The 26,203-nt window shown below is 40.1% G+C and overlaps 1 protein-coding gene and 1 pseudogene across 2 annotated transcripts in view; both read left to right on the top strand.

Annotated features, from left to right (window-relative positions):
• Positions 1 to 26,203, top strand: part of LOC310824151 (cytochrome P450 3A27-like) — a 145,013-nt pseudogene that overhangs the window by 43,201 nt on the left and 75,609 nt on the right. The gene's annotated exons all lie outside the window — the stretch shown is intronic.
• LOC310823680 (cytochrome P450 3A27-like) overlaps positions 1 to 26,203 on the top strand; it is a gene marked incomplete at both ends in the record, with an annotated part of 96,880 nt that overhangs the window by 40,233 nt on the left and 30,444 nt on the right. Inside the window, 4 exons of the mRNA XM_083696544.1 lie at positions 1,155 to 1,282; positions 1,405 to 1,480; positions 1,685 to 1,845; positions 4,506 to 4,643. Of these exons, the coding sequence (XP_083552670.1) occupies positions 1,155 to 1,282; positions 1,405 to 1,480; positions 1,685 to 1,845; positions 4,506 to 4,643 (503 nt within the window). The remainder of the gene's footprint in view (positions 1 to 1,154; positions 1,283 to 1,404; positions 1,481 to 1,684; positions 1,846 to 4,505; positions 4,644 to 26,203) is intronic.

Genomic DNA, 26,203 nt, shown 5'->3' with positions numbered 1-26,203 from the left:
AATCAATGCCACGAAGAATTGAGGCTGTTTTGAGAGCAAATGGAGGCCCTACCCAGTATTAGTATAGTGTTCCTCATGAAGTGCTCTGTGAGTGTATATCTAACTATCTTTGTTTTTGCTGGTCTGTAGGATCTATGATGGCCGTCAGCCCATCCTGTGTATCATGGACACAGCCATGATCAAAACCATCCTCATCAAGGAATGCTACTCCCTTTTCACTAACAGGAGGGTAATAAATTGAGGTTGTTGTATGGGGAAAAAAACATAAGGGCTCCTTAAATAGATAATATCATTGTTATTATAGCATTATTAATATTAGGTTAATCTTGCAGTATATAATAATTATTATTTTTCTAGAATATCTATCTCAACGGGCCTCTGTATGACGCCGTGTTTATCGCTGAGGATGATGCATGGAGACGGATCCGCAGTGTCCTGTCTCCCTCCTTCACCAGTGGGCGGATCAAAGAGGTACAGTCCCATCTCTCCTCTCCTTCTTTCATTCATTCCTTTATACAACACAAATAAATGAATGACTAACAACTCTGACGTGTGTATGTGTGTGTGTGTGTGTGTGTGTGTGTGTGTGTGTGTGTGTGTGTGTGAGAGTGTGTGTGTGATTTGTACTATGTGTATAGTGTGTATTCATTGTTGTTTGTTGTTGTGTGAAGCAGCAACTTTAATGAATTAATCCAAGACAAATTTTCATCCAGGACAATAAAGTATATTTGATCTTATCTTCGATAAGTTCAGTGGTCAGATGACAGAGTATAGAATAATAGTTCATCTTTGGAGTCACTTATTCTTTGACTATATACATAATGTATCCTGTATGGATGTATATTCTCAGGCTATATAAACATTAAAATAATTCCTGTTTCAAACATGATGTTAATATATGTTTTGCACATATTAACACACTGCCAATGGTTTGCGCTCTACTCATTTGACAAACACATGGGCCCTGTCAAGAACCAACCTCTAGTTCCTAAATGCTGGACACTTGGAGATCTGAGTGGATTGGATACAGAAGTGTCTAGGGATAGAGCCTAGGAGTTGTTTCTGGACAGGGCTGTGCATTGAATAGGATTGGAGTCACGTATCATGGTATTTCCTGTTCCTGTTTGTAACCGTGGCATTTCCTGTCCGTCCAGCATTCTTCCCCTTCATGGGTCCTGTTATGGCAAACATGGAGGTATCCCTATTCCCTGCCTCGGTCACAGATTTCTTCTACGCTGTCTTTCAGAAGATCAAGTCCAATCGCGTGGCTAGCACCAGGAAGGTATGTAAATATAACTGATCAAATATACGATCTTCAGCCAGTATTGTGTAATACATTTGTAGAGATTTGGTAGCATCTGGTAGTTCTCATGTGATTTTGATCTGACGTAAGCCTGCTTCCAGAGTCGGGTAGATTTCCTGCAGCTGATGATAGACTCGCAGAAAGACAGCAACTCAAAGGGAGAGGAGCAGAGTAAAGGTGCCTGCCTTAAACACACACACACACACACACACACACACACACACATCCACACACACACACACACACACACACTGTATACTAGCATCTAACACACACACATACAGTACCTGCCTCAAACACCTATACCTACAAACACACCGTGGAAATACTCTACTTCGTCCCTTTCTCACACCTACCACCCCATTTCTCCCATCATCATAGGATTGAGTGACCATGAGATCTTGTCCCAGGCAATGATGTTCATCTTTGCTGGCTATGAGACCACCAGTAGCTCTCTGTCCTTCCTGGCCTACAATCTGGCAACCAACCCTCACATCATGACCAAGCTGCAGGAGGAGATACACACTGTGTTTCCCAACAAGGTAACCCCTCTGCAGACTCCTATATAGTACTATTCATGTGGAACAGGAAATATGATAGTGACAGTATTTTAGAGGGTACTGATGAGTGTGTAACCCCTGTGCACTGCAGACTCCTACAGTATCTATTACTATTGCTTTGGAACAGATGGTTAGATAGGTGACAGTATTTTACAGTGTGCTAATGTGTCTGTAGCATCCCTGTGCAGACTTCTGCCCAGTATTATTCATTTGAAACAGGAAGTAGATAGGTGTTGTTGGAATCTTCAGAATAGTTAAAAGGCTAGTACCTGAGAACCTGAGGGATCTACAGGGTATATACCTTAAAAGCATGTCTGACATGCAGTGGTGTGCATGACCATAGAGTGATTTCTAAACTAATACAATTATCTTAAAATAAATTATAAAACTAACAGGTAATCAGTGCAGAGACTTGTGTGATATGTGCTCTCCATCTGACTCGTGCTGCTGCATTCTGTATCATTTGCCAATAGCTTTCTTTGGTCGACCAGACAGGAGAGTGTTACAGTAATCAAGGCTGCTAGTAATACAAGCATGCATTCGTCTCTCAGTGTCAGCCTGCGAGAGGAAAGGTTGCACCTTTACAGCTGTGTTCTGTAAAGGTCCATGTAATATTCAAGCTTTCTAAAAGCTTCCTAACGGTTGTAATGTAATCTTTAATCGGTAGCGATCAGGGAACAAGATCCCTTATAATAAATCCCTTATGAATAAATATTTCATTTACGAACGCTGTTTTGGTTCGGAAAACACGCTTTTTAAAATGCAGTGTCCTACCTGACATTCGGTTTGCATATAAACATGTTGTGAGTGCCAGGGGTGTTCTAGGGGAGTAGACTGACCTTTCTCTGGTGGCTGCCTCTCCCAATCGTGTGCGCATGTAGAAACACAACAGCTAATGTCCAACACTGCAAGTTCATTTCGGGGGGATATATTATTATTAGGGAGGATGTTGTTGTTTGGACAACTTCAGACAGAATTTCTCCACGATGGCAGATTTCCGGCAAACTTACTTAACTTAAGTGTGCAGACAGTTTGACCAGGACAAGGACAAAGAGCATTTTGGCATCAGCATTAATTAATTAATTCTAAGGTCATTAAGAACCTAGTTAATAACTTAACAACATAGTGCTATCTCAGTGCTATGATCGGCACAAAAGCCAGATTGGAACATGTCAAAGGTACAGTTGGGAAGAAGGAGATTATTTAACAGTTTGAACACCTTTTTTTCAAGAATTATTATTTTTTTGCTTAAAAAGGGAAGGTTGGAGATTGGCCTAAAATCGCTAAGGACTGAAGAGTCTAAGTTACTTTTCTTCAGGAGGGGTTTCACCATGGTAGTTTTAGGTGCAGATGAACAGACCCCCACTTTGCTGAGCATTTCTGTATGACCACTGCAAAAGAGTTCATAGTGGTTCCATGTGGTGGAAGGTGGGGTAACAAGTCATCAAACACATCTTCAGGTCTTGCCTGAGTGATCCTCCTCACCTAATATTGGTTCTCTTATCTCAGAAGTATGTTGCAAATTCCTCACATTTGTAGGTGGAGAGCAGATCACCAGGTGTCTTGTGGGCGGGATTTATAAGGCTGTCAATCGTTGAAAAGAGCACTGTTTGAGTTGTTATGATTCATTATCAATTTTGAGAAATGATCCCGTCTGTCTTGGCGTTTTTTTATTGCCTTATTAAAAGCAGAAAGATGCTCTTGAAGAATATCAAGGTGGACCTGCAGTTTTTGTCCGCTCAGACTTTCTGCAAATTCTTTTAAATTTGGCCACAGCCTTTTTCAGTTTGACTGGTGCTACAGAGTCGATAGTTGCCCTTAGTTTGGTGTTGAAGCTGGTTGCTAAATCATTATCACAGGAGGAAGCTGTTGATGGTGTACTATTCATATTCATATTCATCATGAAATTCTCATCTGCTCAGCGACATGGCTAGATAAATAATAGAGTGAAAATATATTTTTCCCCACTTCTAATAGACTGACATGCATTCATGTTTAGCCAGGTTTCAGATAAAAACATTACAGTGCAGCTTTCGCTCTGAGATAAGATCAATAAAGGTTTTGCCAGATAGGGACCTAATATTCAAAAGCACCATGGTAATGTTCTCTGGGCTGTTCGGTGCTGCCCGGCCACAGTTAATGGAATGGATACCAAGTTATTCACATTTGAACCACCTGACAGTTTTCTTGTAGTCTGTCGACTGTGATAGGAAATAATAGACTGTAGCACATTCAGTATTCCAAGCAGTCAATCCACTAAAAGCAGCCCAGTTTAGTGGCATTTTGACTTCTGATTGATCCTTGTGTACATCTATCATTTACATTGTTCAGTGGAATCTAAATGTATTTTCTTCTAACTATCAAGATAACATTATTTAGCGATTTTTTTGTTTATTCATGTATAACAAAAAAGCAAGACACTATTACACACGTACATTGAAAGTAATGGCGTTCTGTATGCGGGTGTCATGAAATTAGGCTATGCAGATTAGAATAAGTACTGTACTGTGTTCATTTCCCAAAAAAAGAACACAAAAAACTAACAGCTCTTCAGATTTGCAACGAAAAATAGTTAGTTCTGGGTTTCGGCTACGTGAACGACCAATCACTAGTGCTCATGTGAGTGTAATATCCCTGTGCAGGCTCCTATCCAGTACGAGGCTCTGATGCAGATGGACTATCTAGACAGCGTGATCAACGAGTCTCTCAGGTTGTACCCCATCGACTTGAAAGAGTCGCCAAGAAATCTGTTGAGATCAGCGGCATCACCATCCCCAAGGGTATGGTTGTCATGATACCCATCTGGACCTTGCACCGTGACCCCGATGTGTGGGAAGACCCAGAGGAGTTCAAACCAGAGAGGTAATGGGCCACATCTTAACCACAACCACAATATCAATCACAACAGCAACGATAAGAGCAGTGTTCCACAAACAACCATAAAACAAACCTAAATGCGACGACCAAACACAAACAGGTTTCTTCAACCATGTATAACCATCATATTACTGTGATTTAATTGATATGTTCTTTAACCCCTCCTCCTCTGAACTCTCCGAGTGTAGGTTCAGTAAGGAGAACAAGGAGAGCATCGACCCATACACCTACATGCTGTTCGGGTTGGGCCCACGGAACTGTATCCGTGCGATTCGCTCTGGTATTGATGAAACTGGCGATGGTGGAGATTCTACAGAGGTTCAACTTCACCGTCTGCAAAGAGACAGATGTGAGACAAAATAATGATACAATGATTGTAAATATAATTTTGTACCTATGACTTTGTTGCGTTTCTATATGTAGCAGAGGTGATTTTGGAATCACACTCGCGTGATGAGGTAGCCCTGCCTGAGACATGTAAACTGAAGTGTCGCCCTCAGACCTTGAGGATGTCCTCTTGGCTTAATAGTAGCGTTTGTGTCTTCCACATGGGAGACCCGGGTTTGAACCCCCATACTACAATTCTGTACTTGCGTACTGCATGAGTATGTACTCCCCATTTAATTTCCCAGATTGCATTTTTCAGTACTAGGCGCCAATCATCCTCAGTATAGGCTACCTACTAAATGATGGAAGTGTGAGATTTAAAAAAAAAAGCTATTTGTATTTCTGCAAAACTCCCTCGAGACTTCATAGGGCCATTTTAATGTATGTCGACCCAAGAGAGGTTGTCCAGGAGTTTGAGTTTATTTGAATTTATAGTGCAATGCTACCCGAACGTAACAGTGACACTGTATTAGGTAACATTCATAGTGTAACGCTGACATCTGTTTTACTCGTTCCTTCATACTTTAACTGTGTGTCAACTCTCACCAGATACCCATTGAGATGGACCTGTTCCGCTGCCAGGAGTCCAACGACAACCAGCTCAAAGCAGACAGCCAGTGATGAGGACCTGCCCTGCTGCAGGTCTCTCAGTTATTATGTTACACATAGATCTAGGATCAGCCCCAACACTGGCTACTTTCAAAAATGGGCTTAAAAAAAAAAGGGCTTCGCTTTTGCCTTAAATTGAAACTAAATTGGCGCTAATAATTGCACTGTGACCCTAAAATGCACTGTGACTTTTTTTCTTTTTTTCTGTCTTTTATGCGTTTTTATTCTAATTTTGTTTTCATGCTCTTTCCTTTTTATCTATTTTACGTAAAGCACTTTGAATTGCCTCTGTGTATGAAATGTGCTATATAAATAAACTTGCCTTGCCTTGCCTTGCCTCGCCTCGCCTCTGGGCTCTGCTGCTACTGTATGCTGCTCTCTTTGTATCTGTCTATTAGTGGAGGTCCAGGACTAGTTGTACAGAGACAGTTGTTGTCTGTCGTCTGCAGTGCAGGGATTTGCATGTGACTTGTGTATGTTTTGTACTTGTCTGGTAGTGGGTCTCTATCATCACGCTAAAAACGTGTGTATAATCACAAACTAAATCATAACATGAGAATGAACAACATGCCATCAAAACATGACAATAAATAGGTGTTAGATTAGATTCAACTTTATTGTCATTGTGCAGAGTACAAGTACAAAGATAACGAAATGCAGTTAGCGTCTAACCAGAAGTGCAAAAAAGCAGAAAAGTGCAATGTGAACAATATATACAGGTAGAGCAGTATAAGCAATATATGAGCAGTATAAGTAGTGCAGTATAAGCAGTATATGAGCAGTATAAATAGTGCAGTACAAGCAATATATGTATTAACAGTAACATTATAAGCAGAATAAATATAGAATGCAGTATGAACAGTATAAGCAGTATATGAGCTGTATAAGTAGTGCAGTTACCAATGTATTGGTTCTATCTATGGGTATCGTAGTGCAGCAGTAGTCAAAATGTACCTGCATTTTATCGGTTGAAGTGCCATCTCATCTGTCATAAGATTTGACTTGTAAAACTGAAAAGTAGGATACAACTAATAGCCTAAATGTATAAACACAGACCACAACCAAAAAACAACATGGGAAAATCGTTTACGCATCCTCTGCAGCAGGAACAGTGCAGAGAAAAAGTATGTACAGTAAACCCCATAACTGAATACACTTCATACGCTTCAGCGCGACACAGAACGCCTATACTGCAACAAAGTAAAAAGATGAGACAGACACGTGTCTTCAATAACTTGCTTAAATGTTTAATCAAAATACAAGCATTCGGCACATCGTTAACTTGTAGGAAAGTTTAATCAGGTTTTATCAATTGTATTATTTTAAATGTGAAATAAATATCATCAGTGCAGAGGCTATAACACACTACAAAAGTCACATTAAATCACGGAAAGTAGGCTAGGCTAATTAACGGAACTATATGAATATACAGCCGGAGCCCAGTCCAGGGTTCTGAAAGCGACAAGTAACAAGTGTGCCCATCAACTGTCTAGATATTAGGCCTATACGTAACATTTAGTCCTCCACTTTATATCACAGGTAGTATAACGTTTAAAATGACTACAAAACAAAAGCAATATAGTCTACAGTGAACGGCGCATTGTCCATTTGTCATACATGTCCAAACAGACCCGCTCACTTGAATAGGAAAGTAGCGCGGCGGTTCGTTGCTTCAGCAAACCTCTCGATGACTTTACTGTTGAAATCCATCTGTCCCTGGATCAATGCATTTTCAATGGAAATCATGTCAAGGCCGTTCAGTCGCTGGTGTCTGTTCTGTTCTGACAGATGTATAATGTCTTTGAATCCAGCCGATGCCCAAATAGTCTCCACCAAAAATCATACATGGGAAACAGAACAGCGCATGTTTCGAGGTGGTAGCGGTTAGCCATCACTTTTTGTCAAACCATTCCTGTTGGCCCTAAACGTTTTATCTCCAACTTCTCTTCCAAAGGCAATGTACTGAACCGCATGGTCAACAAATAATCTACACGATTCATTGTGAAAACTTTAGCTAGCTAGCATTAGCGATAGACGTACAGTAGATGAACTGAATTGCTTTGTGATTATTTCCTGTCATGTCAGACCACGTTAACGACATTAGCGTTTAATAGTTTTTCGCCACCTGTTGCTAGGCAGAATTCATACCCAATATAATTTGCGTGAGGTTTTCCCTGCTTACGCCAATCACGCTCACGTTGTTCCCCTCGCAACGATGGGGCAGAGTGCTCCGCTGCCCCACAGCAGAAAGACGGGACAGAGAGCGCAGTCCGCACACACTAGTAATTACTAGTAATTAGTAATTACTCCAAAAACAGCACTATACGAATTATGAGTCAAGTTTATTATATTTATACACACCAATTTCACCATTTAATCTATTTTGTATTAAATATAAAAGACTTATTATTATTACTAATAAAAAATAGGACTAATAATTGTTTCGTATTTGTAATGTACTTTATGAGACTTTATGTTTGTAATGTACTTTATAAAGAAAAAAACCCTGTATATCCCCAAATTTGATTCTATGCAATATGTTTTTTCAAATGTTGTATTTGTCTTGTAGGCTACTTTTGTGTAAGCCGTATATTGTGGGTAAAATGCACTATAAATTCAAATGAACTTAAACTTAAATGTGTATTGCAGTGGAATCCTAACTCGAGATCCGCGTGTAAATCGAATCAATTTCCCATTGACATGAATGCAAGATTTACGCGCGCGGATTTGGAGTTAGGATTCCACCCAAAATGCGTTGCTATTGGTATCATTATGACGTTGATATGTACACAGAATTGAGAATGTTCTGCAATAATACACAAAGTTCTTGAACTTTTAGTTTAGTGGCATAACGAGCTAAGACGCAACCTGAACCTGTGCAATCAGTATTACCAGAGTGAGATATAAAGAGATTATAACCGGAAGATTCGGCGCTTAACACAGCCTACTGACTGAGGTAGGCTAATGTAGGCCAGAGATGTAGTATAGTTGACATATAGTATAGATTTATAACACTTGTATTTGTAAATACTTGAGACGGCATAGGCCGACTACCTTTACAGCATTTGGACAAGGGACGCGTAAAAATGTCACTGAGAGATATCTGTCACTAGGAGATGATATTCCCATTAAGTCGAATTCAGCGTTGGATATTTCTATATGCCTAAAAACTCACATCTTTAGAAAGGCCTTCCTTTAGGTCCTGTCCTCTTGTTGTTGTTAGTGTTTTGTTTGTGTTTTTGTTTGTGTGTCTATTGCACTCAACTGCACAGGATTTGAAATTGTCGGCTACAAATGAAAAACACATTCCAAATAAAATATATTTTTTATTATTATTATGAGAGACCTAAATGCATGAATTGAATTAGGGCTATTTTAATTTTGCCGAGGTCTTCTGCTTATTAGCCTATATGCTCCTACCTGTACCAGGCCGATTCAAGTTAATAAAATGTGCCCATTATATGGCCACTGATATTTGACCTGTTGGCCACAATTGTAGGCTATATTTCAAGGCGTGTCAACAAACATAGCCAGCCAACCCATACTGGAAGCTTTTGCTGACTCTAACATAGGCCTCTGACAGGACCAAGTCACTTTGAACCATTGCATCGAACGCTGATAAGAGTTGTTAGGCAGTGAATTACCATGATAGTCATTCCAAACCCATTATGACGCCAGCCGAACGCACATTATAGATAATAACATTTCTTTGCTGCCAATCGGTGTACTGGTATTTGTTGACTGATTCAGTAGGGCAAACTCAAAGATTGTTATCCCTTTCTCATTTGGGGAATCTTTCTGACATTCCTGTTGCATTATAGTATGGGTGTGTGGAGATTATTTCAATCATTTTTGTTTGTGTTCTATCTACTGTAGGTGCATAAAAACAATGGAGGTGAAAATATATATGAGTATTGAGGATTAAGACAGAGAAGGCAGAGTTTGAGAAAAAGATAGAGGAATATGAGAAACAAAAGAGAAGGGACCAAAAAGTTAGGCAGAGGGAGGAGGAGATCCTGGCCAGAAAGGCAGAAAGACTGCAGGAGGACAGGAATGAGTTCAATAGGGAGAGGGAGGAGATGGACAGTGGGATCAAGATCCTCATGATGGAGATTGAGAAAGAGAAGGAGTCCTCAAAGGAGATACTTAGAAAGGCTGAGAAGGCAGAGGCAGAGTTAAATATGATGAGGAAGGAGAGCGTGAAAATCCAAAGAGACGGACAGAAGGTGGAGCAAGAAATGCTCAGGATGTGGAAGGAGAAGGAGACATTTCTCAAGGCCAAGAAACAGATGGAGAAAGAGATGGAGAAAAATATGGTGGCAGTCAAGAGGAGAGAGGCCCTGGTGATGGAGGCCGAAGAAAGACTTAAACTGAGCAAGGAAAAAGAGAAGGAAGAGCAGGAGAAGGAGACCTCAAAGGAGATGCTTAGAAAGACAGAGAAGGTCGGAGCAGAGTTGCAAATGATAAAGAAGGAGTGGATGAAAATCAAAAGAGACGGGCAGAAGGTGGAGCAAGAAATGCTTGGGATGTGGAAGGAGAAGGAGACATTTCTCAAGGCCAAGAAACAGATGGAAAAAGAAATGGAGGCAGTCAAGAGGAGAGAGGCCCTGGTGATGGTGGCTGAAGAAAGAGCGAAACAGAGTCTGGAAAAAGAGAAGCTAGAACAGGAGAGGGAGACATTGAAGAAGGTGAGCATGGTGACGATTAGAGAGATGGTAGAGAACCTATAGACTAAGTAGATGAAGGTGATTGTTGCTAGTTTTACTATAGCATTTAGTCCATGACCTTCAACTCTCAGTTGAATTTGTCCAATTCTTGTCTCACCTTGCACTCCCCTCTGATGTTACTTTTTTAATTTCAGATGAACGATGGCTCCAGATATGCAGATATGCCCCAACCCTCATGTTCTCTGATGGCTCAGCTGGTACACAATCAGGCAAACCAGGGGACGAGCCTTTCTGTCAAAAGCCTTGTTGATGTGGCCCTGGCTGAGAGCATGTGGGGGTGCAGAGATAAGACAGGGGACTGCACATGCCGACACCGTTAGCCTGGAACCCTCAACACAATTGGCCGCTATTTAGGGATACATAGCAAATCAATTTATATAGTTGTCTTAAGTTCAATAAATTAAGTTGAACATTAAATTAAATTGACTTCCTTTCTCTACCACTGTGACTGCTTGTGGCATTTATTATTATAGAAAGTCTTACTTGTGATGACCGTGATGTATGTAGCTGAAGATGAATGTAGCTATTTATTTTAAGTCGCTCTGGATAAGAGCTTCTGCTAAATTACTCAAACGTAGGCCTAAAGTACATCCGTAAAATAATGTATCCATTTCCTTTTAACCATCTCTAAACCCTAGATGGCAGTATTTACTCTTACACCAGAAACGTGACCAGTTGCACGTGTGGATGCAGAATAAATAGCCCTCCCAGTCTGTTTCTGCAAGGAACTTCTAATTTATGGATTCTCTACATATGTTGAGAGTCTTGTCAAGTCTGAATATGTTAGAGTTGGGGTTTGTCCTCTACCTCCAAATATAAACGAGGACAATCACTTTGTTTTTCATACAGGTACCACTATTGTATGTATTTCTATTATCAAGGTTTCTATTACTTTACCATACTATGAAACTAATTGAATATGTTTTTAAGCGTCCAAAAAGCATTGATACCATTTCCAAGCACTCCAAGAATCATTTTGCGTTGCTGCTACAGCAGCCGCGCAATGTCAACACTTTACACACGCACTGGTGTAGCATGTAACATTAAAATCCATCAACTTCATATCAAACCATTGATGATTGGTGAACTTGTTGGATCAGTTAAGGCCTGTGCCAGAAATCAGTACACACACCAATCACACAATGGGACTATAACAGACACATACAGTGCATTCTCAAAGTATTCAGACCCCTTCACTTTTTCCGCATTATGTTATGTTACAGCCTTATTCAAAAATAGATGAAATTATTAATCTAATCATTAATCTACACACAATACACAATAATGACAAAGGTGCTTCAACAAAGAACTGAGTAAAGGGTCTGAATACTTATGTAAAGGTGATATTTCAGTTTTTTATTTTGAATAAATTAGCAACAATTTCTAAAAACCTGTTTTCACTTTGTCATCATGGGGTATTGTGTGTCGATTGATGAGGGAAAAAAAATGTTGAATCCATTTTAGAATAAGGCTGTAACATCACAAAATGTGGAAAAAGTTAAAGGGTCTGAATACTTTCCGAGAGCACTGTATTTACATCTTGATTCACAGAATCACGCCTTGTACACACTTGCAAGTGATAGCAACGCCCATCACCTGTCCCAATAAAGAGATGCTCCAAGCGCACCATTTCATCCTTTCCACTCTTCACTCTCTGACTGTCTGAAGTGTACTGTAGTTGTGTTGTTGTAGCTGACTACACCTCAGCCTATGATTCTCACGGGGCGTTAGATTGTCTCTGATAGAATCCTACGGTTCAGCTCGACATTCAACGACGATTTTCACCTTCTGAGCACCTGTTAACTCTCTGAGCTAGCAGGCTAACCTGTGAGCTCTCAATTCTTTGTTATTGTTGAACCCTAGCTCAACAATAATTCCTCAGGTTATTATTATAACTTGCTAGGTCATATGTGTAGGCTACAGCTAGCACTTGGGACGGTCGGCTAACTAAGTTACTTGTTGTTTCCGGACAGCTGAGAACCTTGGCTAGCTTTGACAAGCTAATATTGAGAAATATTAGCACCCTGTTTGCAGGAGGGTTGGCCAGCTTGTGTTTGTAGCCCTGGGACTACTGAGCACTTTCTAGTTTGACATAATTCCTAGTTAGTTACCTCGTATAATGATCTAGAATATGCCAGTTCTCTCTAGTGTGAGACCAGTGCCATATCTAACTATGCGGGTACCAGTTCCCTGTGGTAGCACGTGGGTGTAGTAATGCTGAGGTGTGCTGATATTGTACCTGCTTGTTGCTTCGTGCGCTGTATCTAAACTAGTCAACTACACTATCTACAACTACACTGTCTATCACAACTAAGTCAACTAATAAACATGGGCTACGCATATCTTAAACATGCCTGTGTCTGTGTGTTTGTGTGTGTGTGTGTGTGTGTGTGTGTGTGTGTGTTTGCATACATGTGCAAAAAGGATCTGCCCAAGATTTACAGCATACCACCTCATCTGTGAAACATGGTGCAGGGGGTGTTAGGTTTGGGCATGTATAGTTGCCATTAGAACTTGTTAACTTGTCTTAATTGATGATTGTACCTGCTGACGGCAGCAGCAGAATGTATTCTGAAGTGCACAGAAACATCTTGTCTGCTTGAGTGCAAGCAAATGCGTCCAAATGCATTGGATGGTGCCACACCATACAATAAAACAATGCCATAGCCAAAACACTGCCATAGCAACTAGTGGAAAGATCTTGATTGGCCAAGTCAATCTTCAGATTAAAATTCAATTGAACATGCATTACATTTCCCTAATGATAAGAATTTAGGCAAAAAGACCTCAAAACAAACAACAACTGAAGATGGCTGCAGTACAGGCCTAGCAGAGCATCACCAAAGAAGATGCCCAGCGTCTGGTAGGGTTAGTGGGTTGCAGACTTCAGGCAGTTATTGTCCACTAAATACTAGTGGATTGTCCACTAAATACTAAACATGACTGCTTCATATGGACATTTGATAAGTCTGTCCCATTACTTTTGGGTACACTGAAATAGGGGGACTATGCATAAAAAGTGGGGTAATTTTTGAATGGTGAAACCAATGTGTACACAAATACCGTCAAATAAAAGCTGAGAATCTCTACTTGTAATAATTGTTTAATTTCAAATCTAAACGTTTGGAGTATAGAGCCGAAAGAACAAAAAATGTTTTGTTGTCCCATTACTTACACAGGCAGGGGTTTGGGAAAGTGAACAACATTTGATGGTGAATACATACTGTATGTCAAACCCCAGCCTGACCACTCCGTTCTTCCACCTCGGCTGGCCGCCTCTAAGAGGATGGAGTGGTTGCGCTAGTTGGTCACGGCTTTTCACTGTCTTGGCACCCCGGTGGTGGAACGAGCTTCCCAGTGCGGTCAGGACTGCAGAGTCACTACCTATCTTCCGCCGTAGATAGAAGACCCATCTCTTCAGGCTACATCTTGACTGTCCCTCCTAAATACCTCTTCACCTTCCACTACCCACCTGTACAGTACCTCTAATGTAAAGCATTTTTAAAAAGCATTGTGACTACCAATGGCCCATCTGCTAAATGTCAAAAATTTAAATGTAAATGTGGTGAAAATGGGTGAAGTGTCTAGCCCCAAATTTACAAAAAATGGTTAGGGCATAAACCCAATATTTTCATGTTTTATTCATTTTTCCAGAGAACAGATTGGTGTTGAATTGTGGGATATATGAAGGATTGCCCCTTTTAAAAGGCTACCCATTTTTAATTGGCAATTAGGGCACTTGAAATTAGCCAAATAAGCCACCTTTTTGGAGTGGTAGGGTCTCTCTCTGATAACCCCCCCCCCCCCCCCTAAAAAGTACCACATAGGTTCTTGACATCAAAGATGAGCATGGAAATTAACAGGCCATGTAGCAATTAAGCTTATTTTATTTTCTCGTGCATGAGGTTATTCGCAGGTTACCTAAATGTTAACCTCGTCCTCAGGCTATCGCTCACAGCGCATATAAGTCTGGAATAACGACGACTCAAACCTGGCCGTAGGGTGATTACTGATTAAAGTACTTGTTATTATTTGATTTCAGCTAATCACACGGCTGCAAGGTGTAGCTTCTTATCAGAAATGTGTGGAATGTGCTGTGGAAGATGATTGATCCGAGGTAAAGCCAATGGCTATGCCCCGTCCCTGTTTTTGACGCTCTTGCTCTTGGCTTAATGAAAGCCAATGAAGTTTAACGCATTGGTCCAACAGACCTTTCGGGCATTTGGGCGGAAGTGTCTGGGAACGAGACTACTTAAATCTTAACATAATATTAACATAATCTTCAGCAGTACATGCTAAGCACAGTGTATCTATGAGAAGATATTCAGCAGTTTGCTCGTACAAAAGTCCTACAATTCCGAAGCGAGTATAAACCAAGGCAATAATTAATATTAAATACATTTAAATACATTCATAAAGTTCTTCATAACCAACATCAGGGAGATGTGACCAGAGAGGTGGTTGAGTGGATCCTGGCTATAAGGGCACACTCTTGCCAACACACATTCTGGTGTGACATGTGCGATGTCTTATTGATCTATGTTGCTTTGGCTGTCTCCATGTGTGGATCATTGTAATCAGGGGTGGGGCTGGCCTTTTAAACACCTGTGCTTTGTTTCATTCAGGGAAAACAAAGAGATTTTTAACATTTCTTTTAAAGAGACAACACACATTTTCTGCCATGCCTCTGTCAATTGATTTGGCTTTAATCAATGGTTTCTTCTTGATGTTGTGTACATGTTTTCATGCCTATGTCACCTTTCAGAGGAAATCAAGGAACCTATCCAGATCTGATGTCGTATTAGATGAGTCAAACCCTGTCAGAACATAGTTTGCTTTTGCTAGATTCTTTTCTTTTCTTTTGTCTAGTATTGGTATACATGGTCGAAATGATGCACTCATGTTTAGTATTTGGTTGACAATACTTTGTATGCAATAACCGTCTGGGACCCATTGACCCCACCAGGTGCTGGGTATCTTCTCTGGTGATATTCTGCCAGGCCAGCCATCTTTTTGCCAGGTCTTTTTGCCCAAAATCTTACCATCAGAAAATGAAATGCATGTTCAGTAGGATTTAAATCCAAACATTGACATGGCCAGTCAAGGACTTTCCACTTTTTCGCCCTGAAAATCTCCCGAGCTCCAATGGCAGTATGTTTTGGGTCATTGTCTTACTGTATGATGAAGCGCCATCCAATGAATTTGGAAGCATTGCTTTTACTCGACCAGACAAGATATTTCTGTACACTTCAGAATACATTCTGCTGCTACTGTCAGCAGTAACATCATCAATTATGATAAGTTAGCAAGTTCTAGTGGCAGCTATACATGCCCAAACCATAGCATCCCCTCCACCATGTTTCACAGATGAGATGGTATGCTGTAAACCTTGGGCAGATCCTTTTTTCTCCAAACTTTCCTCTTGCAATCACTCTGATAATATTCATCTTATCTGTCCACAAGACTTTTTTCCACACCTCTGCAGGCTTTTTAGGTACTTCTTAGCAAACTGTAACCCGACTATCCTTTTTAAGAATAACTAGTGGTTTGCATCTTGCAGTGAATCCTCAGCCATTTGCGATTGCTGAGCTCATCAGTGCTTGATTTTGGCAAGTCTAAGGTTTTGACTATGTTTCAGATTTTTCAGCTTTCACCATTTGTCAATTCCTTTGCTATTGTAATGTATCTAACACCTTGTCCTTTGTTGGGAATGATATTTAAGGAGAGGGACAGCGAGATATTCTTTGAGTTTTGGGTTAGGCCCATCACGGGCATCATTCTCCCGCGTTGTCCTTGACGCACGTTAACGTATGGTTAAAACTTACAGACGTATGTTGTTTTAAATTGTGTTAAATTGGTTATTTTGTTGATACTCTATTCTCATTCTTCCTATGGGCATTAATGTGATGTTGTGCGCTCGATAAAGGTTCTGTTAATCAGGGCTGGCTCTAGCCATTTTGGTGCCCAAGCATTTTTCCTTCTTTTGCATTATCAAATGTCTAAATTAAGCACTCATGTTTAGTATTTGGTCCCCAATCCTTTGTATGCAAAAGTGCAAAAGTCTGTGACCCATTGACCCAACCAGACGCTGGGTATCTTCTCTGGTAATGCTATGTTGCAGCGACTGTTGTTGTTTTTTTAGGATGTTTTGCCCTAAGTCTCCTCTTGAGCAAATGAAATGCATGTTCTATAGGATTTAAATCTGGAGACTGACTTGGCCAGTCAACAACTTTCCACTTTTTGGCCCTGAAAAATTCCCTAGTTCCTATGGCAGTATGTTTTGGGTCATTGTCCTGCTGTATGATGAAATGCTGTCCAATGAGTTTGGAGCCATTTACTTGTACTTGGACTGACAAGATGTAAATAAATGATTCTCAATTATGGTGAGCATTCTTTGGTTATCCACTGGAAGTCTTCCTTGGCCTACTAGGTAATTTGCGATTTCTGAGCTCACCAGTGCTTTCTTTCCTTTTAATGAAGTTAAATGAAGTTCCAAACTGTTGATTTTGGTAGGTTTAAGGTTTTGGCTATGTTTATTTTTTTTCTGATATTTCAGCATCATAATGGCTTCCCTGACTTTCAATAACATCTCTTTGGTCCTCATGTTGACAAGACACCAATAGCAGACTGCACAAATTATGTGACGGAACACACCTGACGAACACACTTGTCAAGCCAATTGTCCTATCACTTTTGTGTAGCCTGAAATAGGGGGATTATGCATAAAAGTGTTGGAATTTCTGAATGATAAACCAATATGTACATTATATAAAAAATTAAAATCTCTACGTTTTTATTTCAAATCCAAACAGAAGAAAAAATGCTTCACTGTCCCATTACTTACGCACGGTACTGTATAACCTTCTGTGGAAAGGGTTTTACATGGAACCCAAAAGGTTTCTTCAAAGGGACAGTGGAAGAAGAACCCTTTTTGGTTCTAGGTAGCACTTTTTCAAAGAGTGCAGGATCTGTGATGGGTCTGTCTGTCTCTATCTACGGTATATTTGCTTGAATGCCACAGCCTATTTAAGTATTGTTGCTGACCATGTGCATCCCTTCATGGCCACAATTTACCCACCTTCTAATGGCTACTTCCAGCATGATAATGCACCATGTCACAAAGCAAAAGTCGTCTTAAACTGGTTTCATGAACATGACAATGAGTTCAGTGTTCTTCAGTGGCCTTCCTTGTCACCGGATCTGAATCCAATAGAACATCTTTGGGATGTGGCACAACGGGAGATTCACATCTTGAAAGTGCACCTGAAAAATGTGCAGGAATTGCGTGATGCAATCATGTCATCATTGACCAGAATCTCAAAGGAATCAATGTCACGAAGAATTGAGGCTGTTTTGAAAGCAAAGGGAGGCTCTACCTAGTATTAGTATAGTGTTCCTAATAAAGTGTTGGGTGAGTGTATATCTAACTATCTTTGTTTTTGCTGGTCTGTAGGATCTATGATGGCCGTCAGCCCGTCCTGTGTATCATGGACACAGCCATGATCAAAACCATCCTCATCAAGGAATGCTACTCCCTTTTCACTAACAGGAGGGTAATACGCTAAATTGAAGTTGTTGTATGGGGAAAAAAACATAAGGGCTCATTAAATAGATAATATCATTGTTATTATAGCATTATTAATATTCGGTTAATTTTGCAGTATATAATCATTGTTATTTTTCTAGAATTTCTATCTCAACGGGCCTCTGTATGACGCCGTGTTTATCGCTGAGGATGATGCATGGAGACGGATCCGCAGTGTCCTGTCTCCCTCCTTCACCAGTGGGCGGATCAAAGAGGTACAGTCCCATCTCTCCTCTCCTTCTTTTATTCATTCCAACAACACAAATAAATGAATGACTAACAACTCTGACGTGTGTGTGTGTGTTTATGTGATTTGTACTATGTGTATAGTGTGTATTCATTGTTGTTTGTTGTTGTGTGAAGCAGCAACTTTAATTGTCTAAGACAAATTTCCATCCGGGACAACAAAGTATATTTAATCTTATCTTAGATAAGTTCAGTGGTCAGATGACAGAGTTTAGAATAATAGTTCATCTTTGGAGTCAGTTATTCCTTGACTATATACATAATGTATCCTGTATGAATGTATATTCTCAGGCTATATAAACATTAAAATAATTCCTGTTTCAAACATGATATTAACCCATGTTTTGCACATATTAATCCATGTATCAATCATCATATTTTTCCATGTATCCTTCCCAACTCAGATGTTCGGGATCATGAAGCAGCACTCTGGTAATTTGGTCAGCAATCTGAAGAAGACGGCCGATAACGAAGAGCCCATTGAACTAAAAGAGTGAGTATTTCTCTCCGAGAAGATAAGGTGAATTTGTAATTTCAGTGAACTCCCCCTTTAAGTTTGTGGTTGTGGTTCTGGTGGTCAAAGATTTTGTGGTTGTGTTCCAGGTTCTTTGGACCATACAGTATGGATGTGGTCGTCAGCACTTCATTCAGTGTCGACATCGACTCCCTCCACAACCCCTCTGACCCCTTTGTGACCAACATCAAGAAAATGCTCAAGTTTGACATCTTCAGCTCACTGTTCCTCACAGTCGGTACAACTGCCTCCATATAGCTTTCAGTCTCAATCATTTTGTGCTTAATAAATGAAGCTATCGATTTCATTACACTGTGGAAACACTCTATGAGACCACCAGTAGCTCTCTGTCCTTCCTGGCCTACAATCTGGCAACCAGCCCTCACATTATGACCAAGCTGCAGGAGGAGATAGACACTGTTTCCCAACAAGGTAACCCCTCTGCAGACTCCTATATAGTACTATTCATGTGGAACAGGAAATATGATAGTGACAGTATTTTAGAGGGTACTGATGAGTGTGTAACCCCTGTGCACTGCAGACTCCTACAGTATCTATTACTATTGCTTTGGAACAGATGGTTAGATAGGTGACAGTATTTTACAGTGTGCTAATGTGTCTGTAGCATCCCTGTGCAGACTTCTGCCCAGTATTATTCATTTGAAACAGGAAGTAGATAGGTGTTGTTGGAATCTTCAGAATAGTTAAAAGGCTAGTACCTGAGAACCTGAGGGATCTACAGGGTATATACCTTAAAAGCATGTCTGACATGCAGTGGTGTGCATGACCATAGAGTGATTTCTAAACTAATACAATTATAATAAAATAAATTATAAAACTAACAGGTAATCAGTGCAGAGACTTGTGTGATATGTGCTCTCCATCTGACTCGTGCTGCTGCATTCTGTATCATTTGCCAATAGCTTTCTTTGGTCGACCAGACAGGAGAGTGTTACAGTAATCAAGGCTGCTAGTAATACAAGCATGCATTCGTCTCTCAGTGTCAGCCTGCGAGAGGAAAGGTTGCACCTTTACAGCTGTGTTCTGTAAAGGTCCATGTAATATTCAAGCTTTCTAAAAGCTTCCTAACGGTTGTAATGACTATCTTTAATCGGTAGCGATCAGGGAACAAGATCCCTTATAATAAATCCCTTATGAATAAATATTTCATTTACGAATGCTGTTTTGGTTCGGAAAACACGCTTTTTAAAATGCAGTGTCCTACCTGACATTCGGTTTGCATATAAACATGTTGTGAGTGCCAGGGGTGTTCTAGGGGAGTAGACTGACCTTTCTCTGGTGGCTGCCTCTCCCAATCGTGTGCGCATGTAGAAACACAACAGCTAATGTCCAACACTGCAAGTTCATTTCGGGGGGATATATTATTATTAGGGAGGATGTTGTTGTTTGGACAACTTCAGACAGAATTTCTCCACGATGGCAGATTTCCGGCAAACTTACTTACTCTTCTTTAAGTGATACAAATATGTTTTAGTCACATTCTTGATATGGGTTTCAAAATTAAGATCTGAGTCAATGGTAACACCTTGTTTTTTTGCCTGGTGCTTAGTGTTACTGTAAGTAGTGTCTTTAAGTGTGCAGACAGTTTGACCAGGACAAGGACAAAGAGCATTTTGGCATCAGCATTAATTAATCAATTCTAAGGTCATTAAGAACCTAGTTAATAACTTAACAACATAGTGCTATCTCAGTGCTATGATCGGCACAAAAGCCAGATTGGAACATGTCAAAGGTACAGTTGGGAAGAAGGAGATTATTTAACAGTTTGAACACCTTTTTTTCAAGAATTATTATTTTTTTGCTTAAAAAGGGAAGGTTGGAGATTGGCCTAAAATCGCAAAGGACTGAAGAGTCTAAGTTACTTTTCTTCAGGAGGGGTTTCACCACGGTAGTTTTAGGTGCAGATGAACAGACCCCCACTTTGCTGAGCATTTCTGTATGACCACTGCAAAAGAGTTCATAGTGCTTCCATGTGGTGGAAGGTGGGGTAACAAGTCATCAAACACATCTTCAGGTCTTGCCTGAGTGATCCTCCTCACCTAATATTGGTTCTCTTATCTCAGAAGTATGTTGCAAATTCCTCACATTTGTAGGTGGAGAGCAGATCACCAGGTGTCTTGTGGGCGGGATTTATAAGGCTGTCAATCGTTGAAAAGAGCACTGTTTGAGTTGTTATGATTCATTATCAATTTTGAGAAATGATCCCGTCTGTCTCGGCGTTTTTTTATTGCCTTATTAAAAGCAGAAAGATGCTCTCGAAGAATATCAAGGTGGACCTGCAGTTTTTGTCCGCTCAGACTTTCTGCAAATTCTTTTAAATTTGGCCACAGCCTTTTTCAGTTTGACTGGTGCTACAGAGTCGATAGTTGCCCTTAGTTTGGTGTTGAAGCTGGTTGCTAAATCATTATCACAGGAGGAAGCTGTTGATGGTGTACTATTCATATTCATATTCATCATGAAATTCTCATCTGCTCAGCGACATGGCTAGATAAATAATAGAGTGAAAATATATTTTTCCCCACTTCTAATAGACTGACATGCATTCATGTTTAGCCAGGTTTCAGATAAAAACATTACAGTGCAGCTTTCGCTCTGAGATAAGATCAATAAAGGTTTTGCCAGATAGGGACCTAATATTCAAAAGCACCATGGTAATGTTCTCTGGGCTGTTCGGTGCTGCCCGGCCACAGTTAATGGAATGGATACCAAGTTATTCACATTTGAACCACCTGACAGTTTTCTTGTAGTCTGTCGACTGTGATAGGAAATAATAGACTGTAGCACATTCAGTATTCCAAGCAGTCAATCCACTAAAAGCAGCCCAGTTTAGTGGCATTTTGACTTCTGATTGATCCTTGTGTACATCTATCATTTACATTGTTCAGTGGAATCTAAATGTATTTTCTTCTAACTATCAAGATAACATTATTTAGCGATTTTTTTGTTTATTCATGTATAACAAAAAAGCAAGACACTATTACACACGTACATTGAAAGTAATGGCGTTCTGTATGCGGGTGTCATGAAATTAGGCTATGCAGATTAGAATAAGTACAGTACTGTGTTCATTTCCCAAAAAAAGAACACAAAAAACTAACAGCTCTTCAGATTTGCAACGAAAAATAGTTAGTTCTGGGTTTCGGCTACGTGAACGACCAATCACTAGTGCTCATGTGAGTGTAATATCCCTGTGCAGGCTCCTATCCAGTACGAGGCTCTGATGCAGATGGACTATCTAGACAGCGTGATCAACGAGTCTCTCAGGTTGTACCCCATCGACTTGAAAGAGTCGCCAAGAAATCTGTTGAGATCAGCGGCATCACCATCCCCAAGGGTATGGTCGTCATGATACCCATCTGGACCTTGCACCGTGACCCCGATGTGTGGGAAGACCCAGAGGAGTTCAAACCAGAGAGGTAATGGGCCACATCTTAACCACAACCACAATATCAATCACAACAGCAACGATAAGAGCAGTGTTCCACAAACAACCATAAAACAAACCTAAATGCGACGACCAAACACAAACAGGTTTCTTCAACCATGTATAACCATCATATTACTGTGATTTAATTGATATGTTCTTTAACCCCTACACCGTGTGTAGGTTCAGTAAGGAGAACAAGGAGAGCATCGACCCATACACCTACATGCCGTTCGGGTTGGGCCCACGGAACTGTATCGGGATGCGATTCACTCTGGTATTGATGAAACTGGCGATGGTGGAGATTCTACAGAGGTTCAACTTCACCGTCTGCAAAGAGACAGAGGTGAGACAAAATAATGATACAATGATTGTAAATATAATTTTGTACCTATGACTTTGTTGCGTTTCTATATGTAGCAGAGGTGATTTTGGAATCACACTCGCGTGATGAGGTAGCCCTGCCTGAGACATGTAAACTGAAGTGTCGCCCTCAGACCTTGAGGATGTCCTCTTGGCTTAATAGTAGCGTTTGTGTCTTCCACATGGGAGACCCGGGTTTGAACCCCCATACTACAATTCTGTACTTGCGTACTGCATGAGTATGTACTCCCCATTTAATTTCCCAGATTGCATTTTTCAGTACTAGGCGCCAATCATCCTCAGTATAGGCTACCTACTAAATGATGGAAGTGTGAGATTTAAAAAAAAAAAAGCTATTTGTATTTCTGCAAAACTCCCTCGAGACTTCATAGGGCCATTTTAATGTATGTCGACCCAAGAGAGGTTGTCCAGGAGTTTGAGTTTATTTGAATTTATAGTGCAATGCTACCCGAACGTAACAGTGACACTGTATTAGGTAACATTCATAGTGTAACGCTGACATCTGTTTTACTCGTTCCTTCATACTTTAACTGTGTGTCAACTCTCACCAGATACCCATTGAGATGGACCTGTTCCGCTGCCAGGAGTCCAACGACAACCAGCTCAAAGCAGACAGCCAGTGATGAGGACCTGCCCTGCTGCAGGTCTCTCAGTTATTATGTTACACATAGATCTAGGATCAGCCCCAACACTGGCTACTTTCAAAAATGGGCTTAAAAAAAAAAGGGCTTCGCTTTTGCCTTAAATTGAAACTAAATTGGCGCTAATAATTGCACTGTGACCCTAAAATGCACTGTGACTTTTTTTCTTTGTTTCTGTCTTTTATGCGTTTTTATTCTAATTTTGTTTTCATGCTCTTTCCTTTTTATCTATTTTACGTAAAGCACTTTGAATTGCCTCTGTGTATGAAATGTGCTATATAAATAAACTTGCCTTGCCTTGCCTTGCCTCGCCTCGCCTCTGGGCTCTGCTGCTACTGTATGCTGCTCTCTTTGTATCTGTCTATTAGTGGAGGTCCAGGACTAGTTGTACAGAGACAGTTGTTGTCTGTCGTCTGCAGTGCAGGGATTTGCATGTGACTTGTGTATGTTTTGTACTTGTCTGGTAGTGGGTCTCTATCATCACGCTAAAAACGTGTGTATAATCACAAACTAAATCATAACATGAGAATGAACAACATGCCATCAAAACATGACAATAAATAGGTGTTAGATTAGATTCAACTTTATTGTCATTGTGCAGAGTACAAGTACAGAGATAACGAAATGCAGTTAGCGTCTAACCAGAAGTGCAAAAAAGCAGAAAAGTGCAATGTGAACAATATATACAGGTAGAGCAGTATAAGCAATATATGAGCAGTATAAGTAGTGCAGTATAAGCAGTATATGAGCAGTATAAGTAGTGCAGTATAAGCAGTATATGAGCAGTATAAGTAGTGCAGTATAAGCAGTATATGAGCAGTATAAGCAATATATGAGCAGTATAAGTAGTGCAGTATAAGCAGTATATGAGCAGTATAAGCAGTATATGAGCAGTATAAGTAGTGCAGTATAAGCAATATATGTATTAACAGTAACATTATAAGCAGAATAAATATAGAATGCAGTATGAACAGTATAAGCAGTATATGAGCTGTATAAGTAGTGCAGTTACCAATGTATTGGGTCTATCTATGGGTATCGTAGTGCAGCAGTAGTCAAAATGTACCTGCATTTTATCGGTTGAAGTGCCATCTCATCTGTCATAAGATTTGACTTGTAAAACTGAAAAGTAGGATACAACTAATAGCCTAAATGTATAAACACAGACCACAACCAAAAAACAACATGGGAAAATCGTTTACGCATCCTCTGCAGCAGGAACAGTGCAGAGAAAAAGTATGTACAGTAAACCCCATAACTGAATACACTTCATACGCTTCAGCGCGACACAGAACGCCTATACTGCAAAAAAGTAAAAAGATGAGACAGACACGTGTCTTCAATAACTTGCATGTTTAATCAAAATACAAGCATTCGGCACATCGTTAACTTGTAGGAAAGTTTAATCAGGTTTTATCAATTGTATTATTTTAAATGTGAAATAAATAGCATCAGTGCAGAGGCTATAACACACTACAAAAGTCACATTAAATCACGGAAAGTAGGCTAGGCTAATTAACGGAACTATATGAATATACAGCCGGAGCCCAGTCCAGGGTTCTGAAAGCGACAAGTAACAAGTGTGCCCATCAACTGTCTAGATATTAGGCCTATACGTAACATTTAGTCCTCCACTTTATATCACAGGTAGTATAACGTTTAAAATGACTACAAAACAAAAGCAATATAGTCTACAGTGAACGGCGCATTGTCCATTTGTCATACATGTCCAAACAGACCCGCTCACTTGAATAGGAAAGTAGCGCGGCGGTTCGTTGCTTCAGCAAACCTCTCGATGACTTTACTGTTGAAATCCATCTGTCCCTGAATCAATGCATTTTCAATGGAAAGCATGTCAAGGCCGTTCAGTCGCTGGTGTCTGTTCTGTTCTGACAGATGTATAATGTCTTTGAATCCAGCCGATGCCCAAATAGTCTCCACCAAAAATCATACATGGGAAACAGAACAGCGCATGTTTCGAGGTGGTAGCGGTTAGCCATCTCTTTTTGTCAAACCATTCCTGTTGGCCCTAAACGTTTTATCTCCAACTTCTCTTCCAAAGGCAATGTACTAAACCGCATGGTCAACAAATAATCTACACGATTCATTGTGAAAACTTTAGCTAGCTAGCATTAGCGATAGACGTACAGTAGATGAACTGAATTGCTTTGTGATTATTTCCTGTCATGTCAGACCACGTTAACGACATTAGCGTTTAATAGTTTTTCGCCACCTGTTGCTAGGCAGAATTCATACCCAATATAATTTGCGTGAGGTTTTCCCTGCTTACGCCAATCACGCTCACGTTGTTCCCCTCGCAACGATGGGGCAAGAGTGCTCCGCTGCCCCACAGCAGAAAGACGGGACAGGGAGCGCAGTCCGCACACACTAGTAATTACTAGTAATTAGTAATTACTCCAAAAACAGCACTATACGGATTATGAGTCAAGTTTATTATATTTATACACACCAATTTCACCATTTAATCTATTTTGTATTAAATATAAAATACTTATTATTATTACTAATAAAAAATATGACTAATAATTGTTTCGTATTTGTAATGTACTTTATGAGACTTTATGTTTGTAATGTACTTTATAAAGAAAAAAAACCTGTATATCCCCAAATTTGATTCTATGCAATATGTTTTTTCAAATGTTGTATTTGTCTTGTAGGCTACTTTTGTGTAAGCCGTATATTGTGGGTAAAATGCACTATAAATTCAAATGAACTTAAACTTAAATGTGTATTGCAGTGGAATCCTAACTCGAGATCCGCGTGTAAATCGAATCAATTTCCCATTGACATGAATGCAAGATTTACGCGCGCGGATTTGGAGTTAGGATTCCACCCAAAATGCGTTGCTATTGGTATCATTATGACGTTGATATGTACACAGAATTGAGAATGTTCTGCAATAAT

This window comes from Argentina silus (assembly GCF_951799395.1).
Source record: "Argentina silus genome assembly, chromosome: Y".
Classification (NCBI taxonomy): domain Eukaryota; kingdom Metazoa; phylum Chordata; class Actinopteri; order Argentiniformes; family Argentinidae; genus Argentina; species Argentina silus.
The sequence above is the reverse complement of the archived record's forward strand: the minus strand, read 5'-3'. Positions and strand labels throughout refer to the sequence as shown.